The 11,295-nt window shown below is 40.0% G+C and overlaps 1 protein-coding gene across 1 annotated transcript; it reads right to left on the reverse strand.

Moving 5' to 3' along the window:
- Window positions 1-441: 441 nt before the first annotated feature.
- On the reverse strand, window positions 442-774 carry LOC148939421 (uncharacterized). The gene has a single exon (XM_089106872.1). The coding sequence runs from the start codon at window positions 772-774 to the stop codon at window positions 442-444; it is 333 nt and encodes a 110-aa protein (XP_088962998.1).
- Between the last annotated feature and the right edge of the window lie 10,521 nt (window positions 775-11,295).

An 11,295-nucleotide genomic window follows, 5' to 3' on the forward strand; every position in this document is an offset into this window, starting at 1 on the left:
AGGATGCTACGCAGAGAGTTATGCTCAAACACCTTCAGTGCATTTTCATGTAGTCGCTTTACTGACCAGGTTTCGCATCATTAAAGAAGGATAGTTCGAACCAAAGCCAAGTAGACTCGAACTTTAGTTCTTACACTTATTTAACGTTGGTTCCACAACGGTTTTTAAGGAAAGCAAAGACCGTCTGTGCTTTCTGCAATCGCTGTCGAATATCGGCGTCAGAAGATCTATCAGTACAAATCTGAGAGCCAATGTATGTGAAGCTGTTGAGCTGATCCAACTGTACTTGATTTACAGTTAACGAAATAGGATCAGTGTGATGCATTGCCATAAATTTTGTCTTTCCTGTACTGACTTTCCAGCCAATGTGATCTGCCCAAGTAACTAATCGAGCATAGTTTGAGCTTTATCTGGGTCTGAGATGATTGCGACATCATCAGCTTATTCAAGGTCTCCGAGATAAATTTTCTGTCCAATCTGAACTCCTGGATGAGAAGATAGTGCATTTTCAAGCACCCATTCAATACAGTAGTTAGACAGAGTCGGAGACAGGACGCAGCTTTGTTTTACTCCAAACTCAACCGGAAATTCTTCAGTCTCTTCTCCGTTAACTCGAACTCGGCTCACAGAACCCTTGTAGTATGCTTTAAGTAGCTCGACAAATTTCAGGGGCATTCCGTCATTTTCAAGAATTTTCTGAGGTGTTTGGCGAGTGATCGAATCGAAGGCGGGAACGAATTCCGGAAATATCAGAATCAGGGGCAAATTATACATTTCAAACTGCTGGAATATGAGGCGGAGTCCAAAAATATTGTCAGTACAGCCTCTACCAGGACGAAAACCGGCTTTATTTTCACGAGTTCTTTTCTCCCTTGCCCCTTTGAAGCGTTTAAAGAGAATAATCCCGAAAATTTTTACTGCAATGTCAATTAGACTTATCCTCGGCAATTTTTGCACTCAGTTTTATCAGCTTTCTTTTGAAAAGGGAGGATAGCTGATGTCTTTCAATCCTTTGGGAAAGTGTTGGTCCTCCATGCTTCCCCAAGGATACCATGGAGCTGCTCTGCTGTGATCTTGGGGCACTGTTTGTAATTTCCATGGGAAGACCATCTTGGCCTGGGGCTTTGTTTTTCTTCGGGGCCTTAATCACTTTGAGTATTTCCGCTCTTGTTGGGGCGGCCAGCTCGATACTGTAAGGTTCTTTTTTAACACCAGGGGAGAAAAAGCCAGGAATTTTTGACAAGGATTGGTTAAGTAGTGTTTGGAAGTGATCTTTCCATCTTATCAAACGTTCTTTTTGACAGCTAACGACTTTTCCTTCTCTGTCTCTGACAACTTCAGATACAGCAATTTTCTTACCAGTCGATTCCTTAAGAACCTGGTAGAGTTTGTGGGTGTCTTGAGCGCGTGCAGCATTTTCTAAGGACAAAACAGTCTCTTCCTACGTTTCGTGGTGGTCTAGACGAGCAGAGCGCTTGACTTGTCTTTGCAACTCTTTCGTAATATGCTTAGGGCCGCTCATCTTTTTCCTACGTTCTTCGACTATTGACAGGGCTCTGATGGTATCACTTTCATTCGGCCTAGGTGTCTCTTCAGTGGTGTCTCTCATCACTGTTTTTTAAGGTCTCCCATCTTTTCTCAGGGTCGCAGTTTTCCTTCTCATTCAAGTTTAGGGCATCAGAACAGCATATTAGCTCCATATTTAGAGTTTGTCAAACCTCTTCATCTTGCAGCTTACCAATGTCGAAACGGGCTTTCGGTTTATTCTTTCTCCGATATACAAGACGAAGTAGTATTTTTGCAAGCACTAGCTTGCGTTCAGACCCTGATTTTGAGCCTATATCTGCACCTTTATAAGAGTGGGAGTCTATTACTGAACTTCTCCAACGTTGGTGGACGAGAATGAAGTCAACTTGGGCCTTTGTACCACCGTCGTTGGAATGCCAAGTCAGTAGATGGCTTGGCTTTTGCTGAAATATGGTGTTGGTTACAACAAGATGATTCATCAAAGCATAGTTTACCAGCCTTTGCCGATTTTCACATCTATGCCCCAGTCCGAAATTTCCAAGGACTTGTGTGGGGGTATTAGAAAGATCAACTCTTGCGTTTAAGTCCCCTGAAATAATCAGGTAGTCTCGTGCAGCAACTGAAGAAGACAGTTGTTGCAATTCCAAATAGAATTCATCCTTAGCAGTAACATGGCATCACGTGTAGCAGTAAGTATTCGTGGCATCACGAGTAGGGCGTATACGGAGAAAATGGATACGTTTGCAAGGCTGCCCTTCAGCTTAATCCTAGCCAGTCGGGGAGAAACAGGACCCCACTCAAGAAGTGCGTTTCTGGTTCTTCGGTTCATGAAGAAACCAACGCCATGGAGTCCTGAGATATCGTTTACTCCAGAGTAGAAAAGTTGAACTGTTGTAACGTTTCGGGTGCTGTAATTACTGTAGAGCTAGAACCAGAGATTCTGGTCTCAGAAACGTATAATATGTCAATACTGTACTTCTCCATCGCATGGACAAGAAGAGCTTGCGTAGCTTCTTGTTTAACAGATCTGACGTTCCAACAACCAATAGTTATTTTTGATTTTGATCGTTTTATTACTGTAGTTGGTTTTCCCAGGGATATGGCTTGTAGAATTTTCGACTTCGTCACCATATTCGAAGTCCCGTCGCCTGCTGGGAGCACCGTAGTATAGTTTGCTTGCTTACTTCTCGATACCCGTGCTGAGGGGGCCGTGTCGCTTGCCGCAATCGCCGTAGCCGTAATCATAACTTTTCTAGGCCTAAGGTCCATTGATATTCCTTGGGAATAGAGTTAACCGCAAGGTCCCCAGTCTTGCAGGTACCCCGAAAGGGTCGAGGCAGCCCTTTGCAGTGGCCATTGTCCATAGATCTGGGGCTTACGCCCTGCCGCAGTTGTCCTCCTATAAAGGATCCTCCCATGTTGGTGTTCTACATCACCATGCAATTTAACCCATTGCTAGGAGAAGGTTTGTAGCTCACAGAACGTGTCAGCACGCTGGTGAGTCCTGCTGAGTGCACATTTGAGGGGCCTTCTTCCTCATCCGCCTGTATTTACGGCCCCCAGGCGAGGCTGCCCCAGTCTCTATTATGGACCCCCAGGGATAAGTCGTATATATATATATATATTAGCGCTTTGATTTCAGGGTTTACCCATGGCTTATCACTGTCACTGACTACAATAGTTTTGGACGGGAAGAGTTCGTGATATTTCTGCTGAAGAACAGAGTTCAGAGTGTCAACTTTGAGGTTGATGTCTGGTAATATGCAGTTCTCACTGAAGTCAAAGGTTCCAATCTAGCGTCCAAAGGAACAGATACTTTCTTTAGTCAAAGGCCGGGTCGTTACTTTTATTTTCTTCACTTTTGGGAAGTTAGCTTTGGTCTCCAAGAAAATCACAAAGCGGTCTGAGTTCCGTAATGGGCCTAAAGAGCACGGTGGTAGGTATTGGTTGGAAAGGTCCTTGAAAATTAGGTCGAGTATGCTCCCACTTTGGTGGGTCGGAACTGCCCCTACTGGTTTCAGGTCTAGCATATTCGACATCCACTGCTTATTTGTTTGATTAAAGTCTCCAGCAATAATAAATGCGGGAGCTGCATACTGTCGACGGATGTTGTCTAGATATTGAATTAAATCTTTCCTGTTTTTTACACTCTCGGGATAGTACACTACCGAGATGAAGAGGCACGAGAACTTTCTTGACAGGAATGGGGGTTTGCACTCGGCCCAAATCACTTCGTGACAGGAGTCAGTAGGTTCCCTTAACAGTTCGCACGGAATGTCTTGTCAAAAATACAAACCGACACCTTCAACACGGCGCCCTAGACCACGATCACGCCTTGTATTGAAAAAGCTCATATAACCTTTAATATAACCCATCTCATCAGTAACGTCCCAACATTCGGTCACTGCTGCTATGGGACAGCAATTTTGTTTCATGAGGACCTCAAGCTCGTCCATTTTGTTGTTCAGTGACCAGGCGTTGCAGAGTAAGAACCTTAGACTTTCACCTTCACTGAAAACCACTCTGGTTCAAGCATTGGAGGGGATGCATGAACAGGATGAGGCACCGGGTCATTATACCAGGGTCGTGGAATGGGTGGGATTTCAAACGGGGGTCTACAGTTAACTACTGTCAATGTCTATGGTCTATGAATTCGTTTATGGTTCGACCTTTCCTCCGAAATATGCACTGGAATGCTGAAACGCTTATTCCACTTTCCTCCTCGACAACCTTTTACGTTTAGTTCGGTGAACTAAGTCTTCAGAGTCCAGCAACGTCACAATATTGCCATCTGGTTGGCTTTTTAGGAGTCCAAACTGCCGTAGAGTAATGATTGTAGATGGCGCTACGAATCTAGATGTCGCTACTACATGACGAAGGGAATAAAGTTTGCTCATCGTCAATTTTTTTATTATAACTGGTATGAATACTGCACCAAGCAAAGTCAAAAGGGCCAAATCTTTGATTACTTACATAACCAGGTCAAGAAACTAGGAAAACTAGCACTAATAAGCTGAACTAGGCATGGTTGCGAGGCAGTTATTCAGCGCTAAGTCATCTTTCACCATCTCTCACAGCCCAAATGATGGCTCTCAACAGCCCTCTAAGAGCCCCCATCATAACGCAGATGAAATACAAAAACAAGTTGATGAATCTCATGAAATAACAACACCTAGGCCATTATTTTTAAATAATCGCCAATTAGTGATATAGTACAATGTGACTAATATAAGTGGGACCATGGCTTACTAGAACTTGAATCAGCTCACTGGAATGTTCAATGTTTTGCTCATGACAAAATCCAATGCCTCCTATCAGAGAAAGAATCCCATATTGTGTCTTTAGTTGAAACTTGGTTGGATAGTTTTGTATCAGTTGATGGATATATTATTTTGGGGCACATAGAAATAGGTAAAGAAAAATGGCCGAATTTATGAAGATGTTTGTGTTTTAATTTCTAAGTTATGAAGAAGAAGAAAATCTGTTCAAAGACTTAAAAGTGCGTCTAATAATTTAGTTTGGCTTGGAGTAAAAGTGGCACAATTTCCTGTTATTTTTGTTCGGTGTATTTTCTACTGGAAAATAGCTCATTCTCCGATTAGGACACATGGAGTTTTCTTTTTGAAGAGTCTTGTGAATTTAAGAAACGTTTTCGTGCCAATTTATTTTTATTCTTAGGTATCTTCAAGGCCTACACTGGTTCTTCTCAGGAGGCCTTTGTGAATGGGTGTGCCCTAGAAGACGGACATTCCAAATCAGGTTTTAATTTTTTAATTAAGATACCGCAAAGGACAAGCAAGGACCACTTTCGTAAAACCAGTAAATTGGTTAGGCATTTACTGGAGTTATGGGGTAAGGAGGATTTATTCATTTTTAATGGGAGGTTGGGGAAGGATGACGCTACGGAGGGTTTTAATTTGAAACAGTAAAAACTTGAACAGAGGAAAAGAGGAGCTTTTTCGACGAGGAATGCGCTACGCAGAGCAAGCAGTAGGAACTTGCAGCCGAAAAGTTGGAAATTTTCTTCCAGAAAGAGAATTATAAGCCTTTAGTGATTTTAAAGGAATGAGAAGAGAGTACAAAAGATTGATTAAATAAAAAGGTTAGCATTTGAGGAGCAGAAAGCAGATCAACTTAGGAAAGCTTTCTATTCATGTAAAAATTGGGAAGTGTTACAACTTCTCAAGGATAATTTAGGGATATAGAAGTCAAAACAGTTTAAATACCGCCTGCGGAAAGTTGGCCAGAGCATTTAGAAAAGAAAAAGAAAGGCTATGTAAGAGCAAGGATTCGACAATAGAAATTAAACGCATATTGGAGGTGTATGAGATCCTTGAAGCACCGCCTAGCCAAGATGATCTGGAGCTGTAATCTGGAACCTCTCCTCAGAGGAGGAGAATTGGAAGTAATTGAAGAGAACGAAGGGATTTTATGCACCTGGAAAAGATAGTATTCAAACTTGTCTCTGGACTTGGAGCAGAAATTGGACCCATTCATTAATATCTGTAATATTTTCTGGTATCTCAAAAGCCTCTTTGGTCTTCACAATGTTCAACCTCAATTGTAGTCCCCCTTCTTAGAAAAGGTGATGCATCCTAACTTGCGAGCTATAGAAATATTCACTTGAAGAACAGTTCAATCCCGCTTTCAAGGGCTATTCTGAGAGAAAGGATAGGATGGCTAAGACAAGTTCTGCGGATGAAAAATGACATATTACCAAAGATTGCCATTGTCGGCCAACCGTCTAGGGAAAAAAAAAGGTTATTCCTAGATGGGGCGGGAGAATGTCGTAAGGGAAGAGTTATGGGAAATAGGAACTTCTTTGCCTTTTTGGAGGGTGTAAAGAGGGAGGCTTCGAATTGTTTGGCATGGAGGATGAGCGTGCGCAGCTGCGTTGGCCTCAAGGTGCTTGTTGCTGCAGTAAGCTAGTGGAAATAGTAGTTTGTTCACCTAGTTTGTCTGAAAAGCCGTTATTTAAATAGGGACAGATGCTTTACGTTCGGGGACCCAGACATTGTTTTTCTCTTTCACTATTTGGTAAATTATGCCTATTCTTTGCCACTTCCACGATGCTCCTTTCCCCCTATGTATCTTTTCATAACTTAGTTAATTTATTGCCCTAAAGAGTAAAATCTTAGCCTTTTTTGAAAACTCTGGATTACATGCTTTCGATGAAGATCTTTGGGATAAGTTCAAGAATGCAAACATAATTATAAGCTTCGCATTTTGTGCACGCTTTTCTGATAATGTTCACTAAGGGAATGAGCCTTATATGTTGCATAAAAAAACTTAATGTTGCAAAAGGATGATACTTAGGAATAACTGCAACTTTTGTCCTCAACTTCTCAAAGATACAGACAAAGATTGACACCTCAAAATTATTTTCTATATGACGAGGTCACACCTACTTCGTGGAAAAGTTAAAGAGAGGTAAGAAGTAAAACCTATATTTAATGCCCCAATTTTACAAGACTCATGTTGACTTTGTTTGTTTCATTAGCTGAAATTAGACAAAGCCTTTTATAAGTTTATTGTGTATATTTAAGAAAGCTGAAATTTCCAGTGTTTTCTCACTCAGTTTTATAAGTTCATTGGAATTGTAAGTTCATTAGAACATATATTTAATGCCCCAATTTTACAAAACTCATGTCGGCTTTTTGTTTCATTAGCTGAAGTTAGACAAAGCTCTTTTTATTAGTTTACTGTGTAGGCCTATACTTAAGAAAGCTAAAATTCCCAGTGTGCTTCCTGGCTCAGTTTTATAAGTCCATTGGAATCCCCTATTTAGCTTTTTATTCCTCCGTATATTTAAGTTTACTGATTATAAATGTAAAAATTTTCTTGTTTTAATACTACAAAAAAAGAATCACATTGTTTTGGAATGCTCTTTAATAAAGATATTTTTTTTTAGATTCAAAAGTATGTATTAAAGAAAAGAATACTCGGCTTCGAAACAATTGCCTACGTAGAATCCTTGCGATAAATATGACCGAATGAGTAACGAATGCCTAGACAAGGGCAGTTACCAAACAACCACTGGTGACCGACTAGATCAGAACGAGAAGATGGAGGTACTTGGGGCATGTGACTTGCAAGGGCAGAGGGCACCTCCCACACGATGTATGGTGTTGGACCCCACCGGGCATTTGAAGGAGTTGAAGACAACGCAGCACATTTGGTCGATCCCTGAAAAAAGAGGCGTCGAGTCTCCGAACCACGCTGAATGAACTTTGTACTTAGCATAAGATTGGTCAAGTTGGAGGTCAACCGTCGCTTTCCTGTGCGCCCCCAGGCGTAGAAGGATCTAAGTCTAAATGGAAGATATCGTACGATAAAACAAATTGCACCGCTAGAAAGCTTGTAAGGAATAACGCTGATAGGATTCGTGTCTCAATTTTGACGAGAGGTTTTTTACGACATTCTTGCTTTCACAAGGCGTTTTAAATTCTAGAAATTTATGTATCAAATGTATATATAATTTATGTATCTAGATATTTATGAGGTTCCTTATTACAATAGCAATAGCAATACAATACAAAATTTTATTCATTTTTTCTGCTGGCGGGGAGCAGAGCTTTTATACCAACGAGAAAAAACGAAAACAAAAACAATACACCATATTACTGAAATAAATACAACTATTCTTGCCTGTGCTTCTTAATAAAGAAATAACATTGACATGCCACTCCAACCTATCACCAAAGACACGTTCATTCAAGACAATACTAACTTAATATCAATCATGTCCGAGTAATCACAAAATAATAAAAATAATAAATAGAAGACACCGTCCTACACCAAAATAAGTTTTTAATTTTTAAAGCACTTTAAAGAGCAACGGTCGGAGCCGGTTTAATGGCAGTAAGTGATAACGTTTCATCTATAGATGCAACAAACTTAGACCAAATCAAAGAAACCATATACAGCACTGTAATTCTCTACCTCTCACATTTTAGCAAAGGTATTAGAAGACGAGACAGAGATATGGGAGACCGGTTCAGGTTAGCCACAGCCCAAGTTCGTCATTTGCATTTAACTAGGGAGCCATCAATGGAAAAATTGCCATAATTTAGCGTTTAAGTTGCCATCTAGTAGCGAAAGTTTGGATGTATCCAACTTCGAGTTGAACCCTGTTTTCCAGGTTTTGTATGGTAAGTTGATTTTTAGGGCTTGGAAAGTAAATTTTTGTGTTAAAGAAAAATGAAAAAGTAGGTCTCTAACGTAAAGGTAAGAAAAAACTTTTTATGTCGATAGAAACGTCTGAGACTTAATAAACTATTAATGATAGACATTTACCGCCATCTACGATAACAACTGGAAAGTGCTGATTTTTCTCCGAAAAGGGAAAAAGCTCACGTTCGCCACAAAAAACCAGCCCTGATTCGCCACTCTAGGACTGGCGAATCTAGGCCTAGCGAACATGTAAAGCTAAATTTTTGCAACATACTTCATTGATATTTGCTTCCTATTTCGTCAGATACACTCGCTAAAGAAACGACAATCCCATATACTTTAGCCTGGAAAATTCTGTATGGTTGGATCAAACCTTGCTTGGCCCAGAAAAATAGCTTGCTTAGGAAACTAAAAATAAACTTAAATTAAAAATAAAACAGCTGGTCAGAGCTGCTGTAATCAAAGCTATTGTACAGAACAAGAAAACGGCTGCAAAAAAAACATGGAATACCACGGACAACCCTGAGGGGATACGTCACCAAGGCTGATAAACAGGATGTGGATATTGAGCTTCTAGCTCTCTCATTTTTCTCAACACTTTATTCTACAAGGCAGATCTTTACAGAAGAACAAGAAAATGTTCTTCCTAAATGCTTGCAAGTCGTGTGCCATACGCATTATGGTTAACACCACTTGAAGTTCGTCAGGTTGCCTGCAGTTATTCTCTTGCAAAAGGAATTACCATCCCAAATTCATGGACAAGCAAATCAGTGACAATCAAAATGCTGCGGGTGAAGATAAATACCACGGTTTTATGGCAAGGCGCCCACATATTACTATGAGAGCGCCTGAAGCAACCAGTTTCTGCCATGCAACTGCTTTCAATCGTATGACAGTTGGGAGATTTTTGAAAATCTTTGTAATGTGTACTAACACCACAAATTTAGAGCGCAGAATATTTGAAATGTAGACGAAACTGGACTATCAACAGTCCACAAGCCAGGGAAAATTGTTGCAGCAAAAGAACAGAAACAGGTAGGTAAGTTAACGTCAGCAGAAAGAGGGCAGAATATTACTATGTCTATTTATACAGAATATTACTATGTGTGCAGTTATGAACCATTTTATCAATCATGCAAGGCCGAGTACGGCTAATCTTGTGCTTCTAATACTTGACAATCACATTATTAGAATCAGTTTCGTTTCAGAGTTCAGTGAGGTAACATCAAAATTGAATTGGATATTATTCCTGTCTGGATTTATTTTGGTGAGGTGATAATTTATTCCAAATTAGTTGATGACCTGAGTTAAGAGGATTAACTTTAAGAGGATTATAATATGGAATCTACTGTGTTTTTAGTTTCACCTATATTTCGATATTTATTAACTCAGTATTTGTTCCTGAATCAATATTGAGACTTTTTAATTTGTGGTGAGTGCGATAGCCATGAAAAGCTGCGACGTAATACCTGAACTTGTATATTCTCTTGTTCTGAATTTTATTCAAAGCAATTTGCTAAGCGGAATTGAGGAGGATATTATAAAAAGACATGGTATGGAGTTTTTTGACGTGAATATAGTCAAAGAAGCTAAAAGTTTACTGTGGCAAATAAGTGCACCTGAATTGGATTGCCCAGTACGTAAGGGGAACAATGCACTTTCTAATCATTTTAGTGACATTATTTCTCTGTTAAGATCTCTTGACAGTAGTGGCACTTTTGCACCTACGTTTGTGATAAAGCGACCTAAAGAGGTGCCATATCTCCCTGCAAATGCTTATACTTCTTTACTCTCTAAGTTTAATGAGCTACAACGAGTGGTTGTTGAAATGTCAGGGAAACTTGACAATTATCAGTTGAATTTTCCTCAACTTCCGAAACCTACCCCAGCAATTGACACTCATACGACAGTTATTGTCTCTAAAGTGCCTTCAGATCTGTCTGATCCGATTAAACGCAAATCTGTTCTCGATCAAATAGCTGGGCATGAATTAGTTTGTAGTGTGAAACCTGTTAAAGACAGATGGTATGTCAATATTGATAAATCCGCAACTGAAGATTTTTGTACATCGGTTCAGAACTTTATTACCGGAGCAACAGTTAAAGCACAATGCAAGCGCTTTTCTGGGATTCTCAGAGGTTTCCCAGTTGATTTTGATCTTTCTGTTGTCAATAGACTGCAAGGTATAAAAAGTGCAAAATGACTGGGCCAGACTATGTCAGTCAAGCTTGAATTTGAAGTCTGTTTCACTCAGTCTGCTTATTTAAAAGAAGGAATTAAAGTTGGATATGAATTTTTTCGAATTCATTTATTTAAAGAAATAACTAAATGCTGCTTCAAATGCCGATCATACGATCACTTTCAAAGTGCTTGCACCAGCAATGTCCCGAAATGTGCCAGATGTGCTGGGCCACATATTTCTACTAAGGATAGTCCTTGTAGTGTTGCTCCGAAGTGTGCTAGCTGTGGTAAAAATCATACTTCTTATAGCTTGTCCTGCCCTATATCTAAGGAAATAATGTCGCGCTCCCACTTTTTGCAATGACTTTGGAGTTTTCAATAATATCCTTTAATATTAATGGTACAAAGGATAAG

The sequence above is a fragment of the Artemia sp. Qi Xiang Cuo genome, chromosome 21 (genome assembly GCF_049724085.1).
Source record: "Artemia sp. Qi Xiang Cuo chromosome 21, ASM4972408v1, whole genome shotgun sequence".
NCBI classification, from domain to species: domain Eukaryota; kingdom Metazoa; phylum Arthropoda; class Branchiopoda; order Anostraca; family Artemiidae; genus Artemia; species Artemia sp. Qi Xiang Cuo.

Excerpts from the sequence above, each read along its gene's own strand:
- LOC148939421 (XM_089106872.1), bottom strand. The coding sequence starts at position 774 with ATGTATAATTTGCCCCTGATTCTGATATTTCCGGAATTCGTTCCCGCC.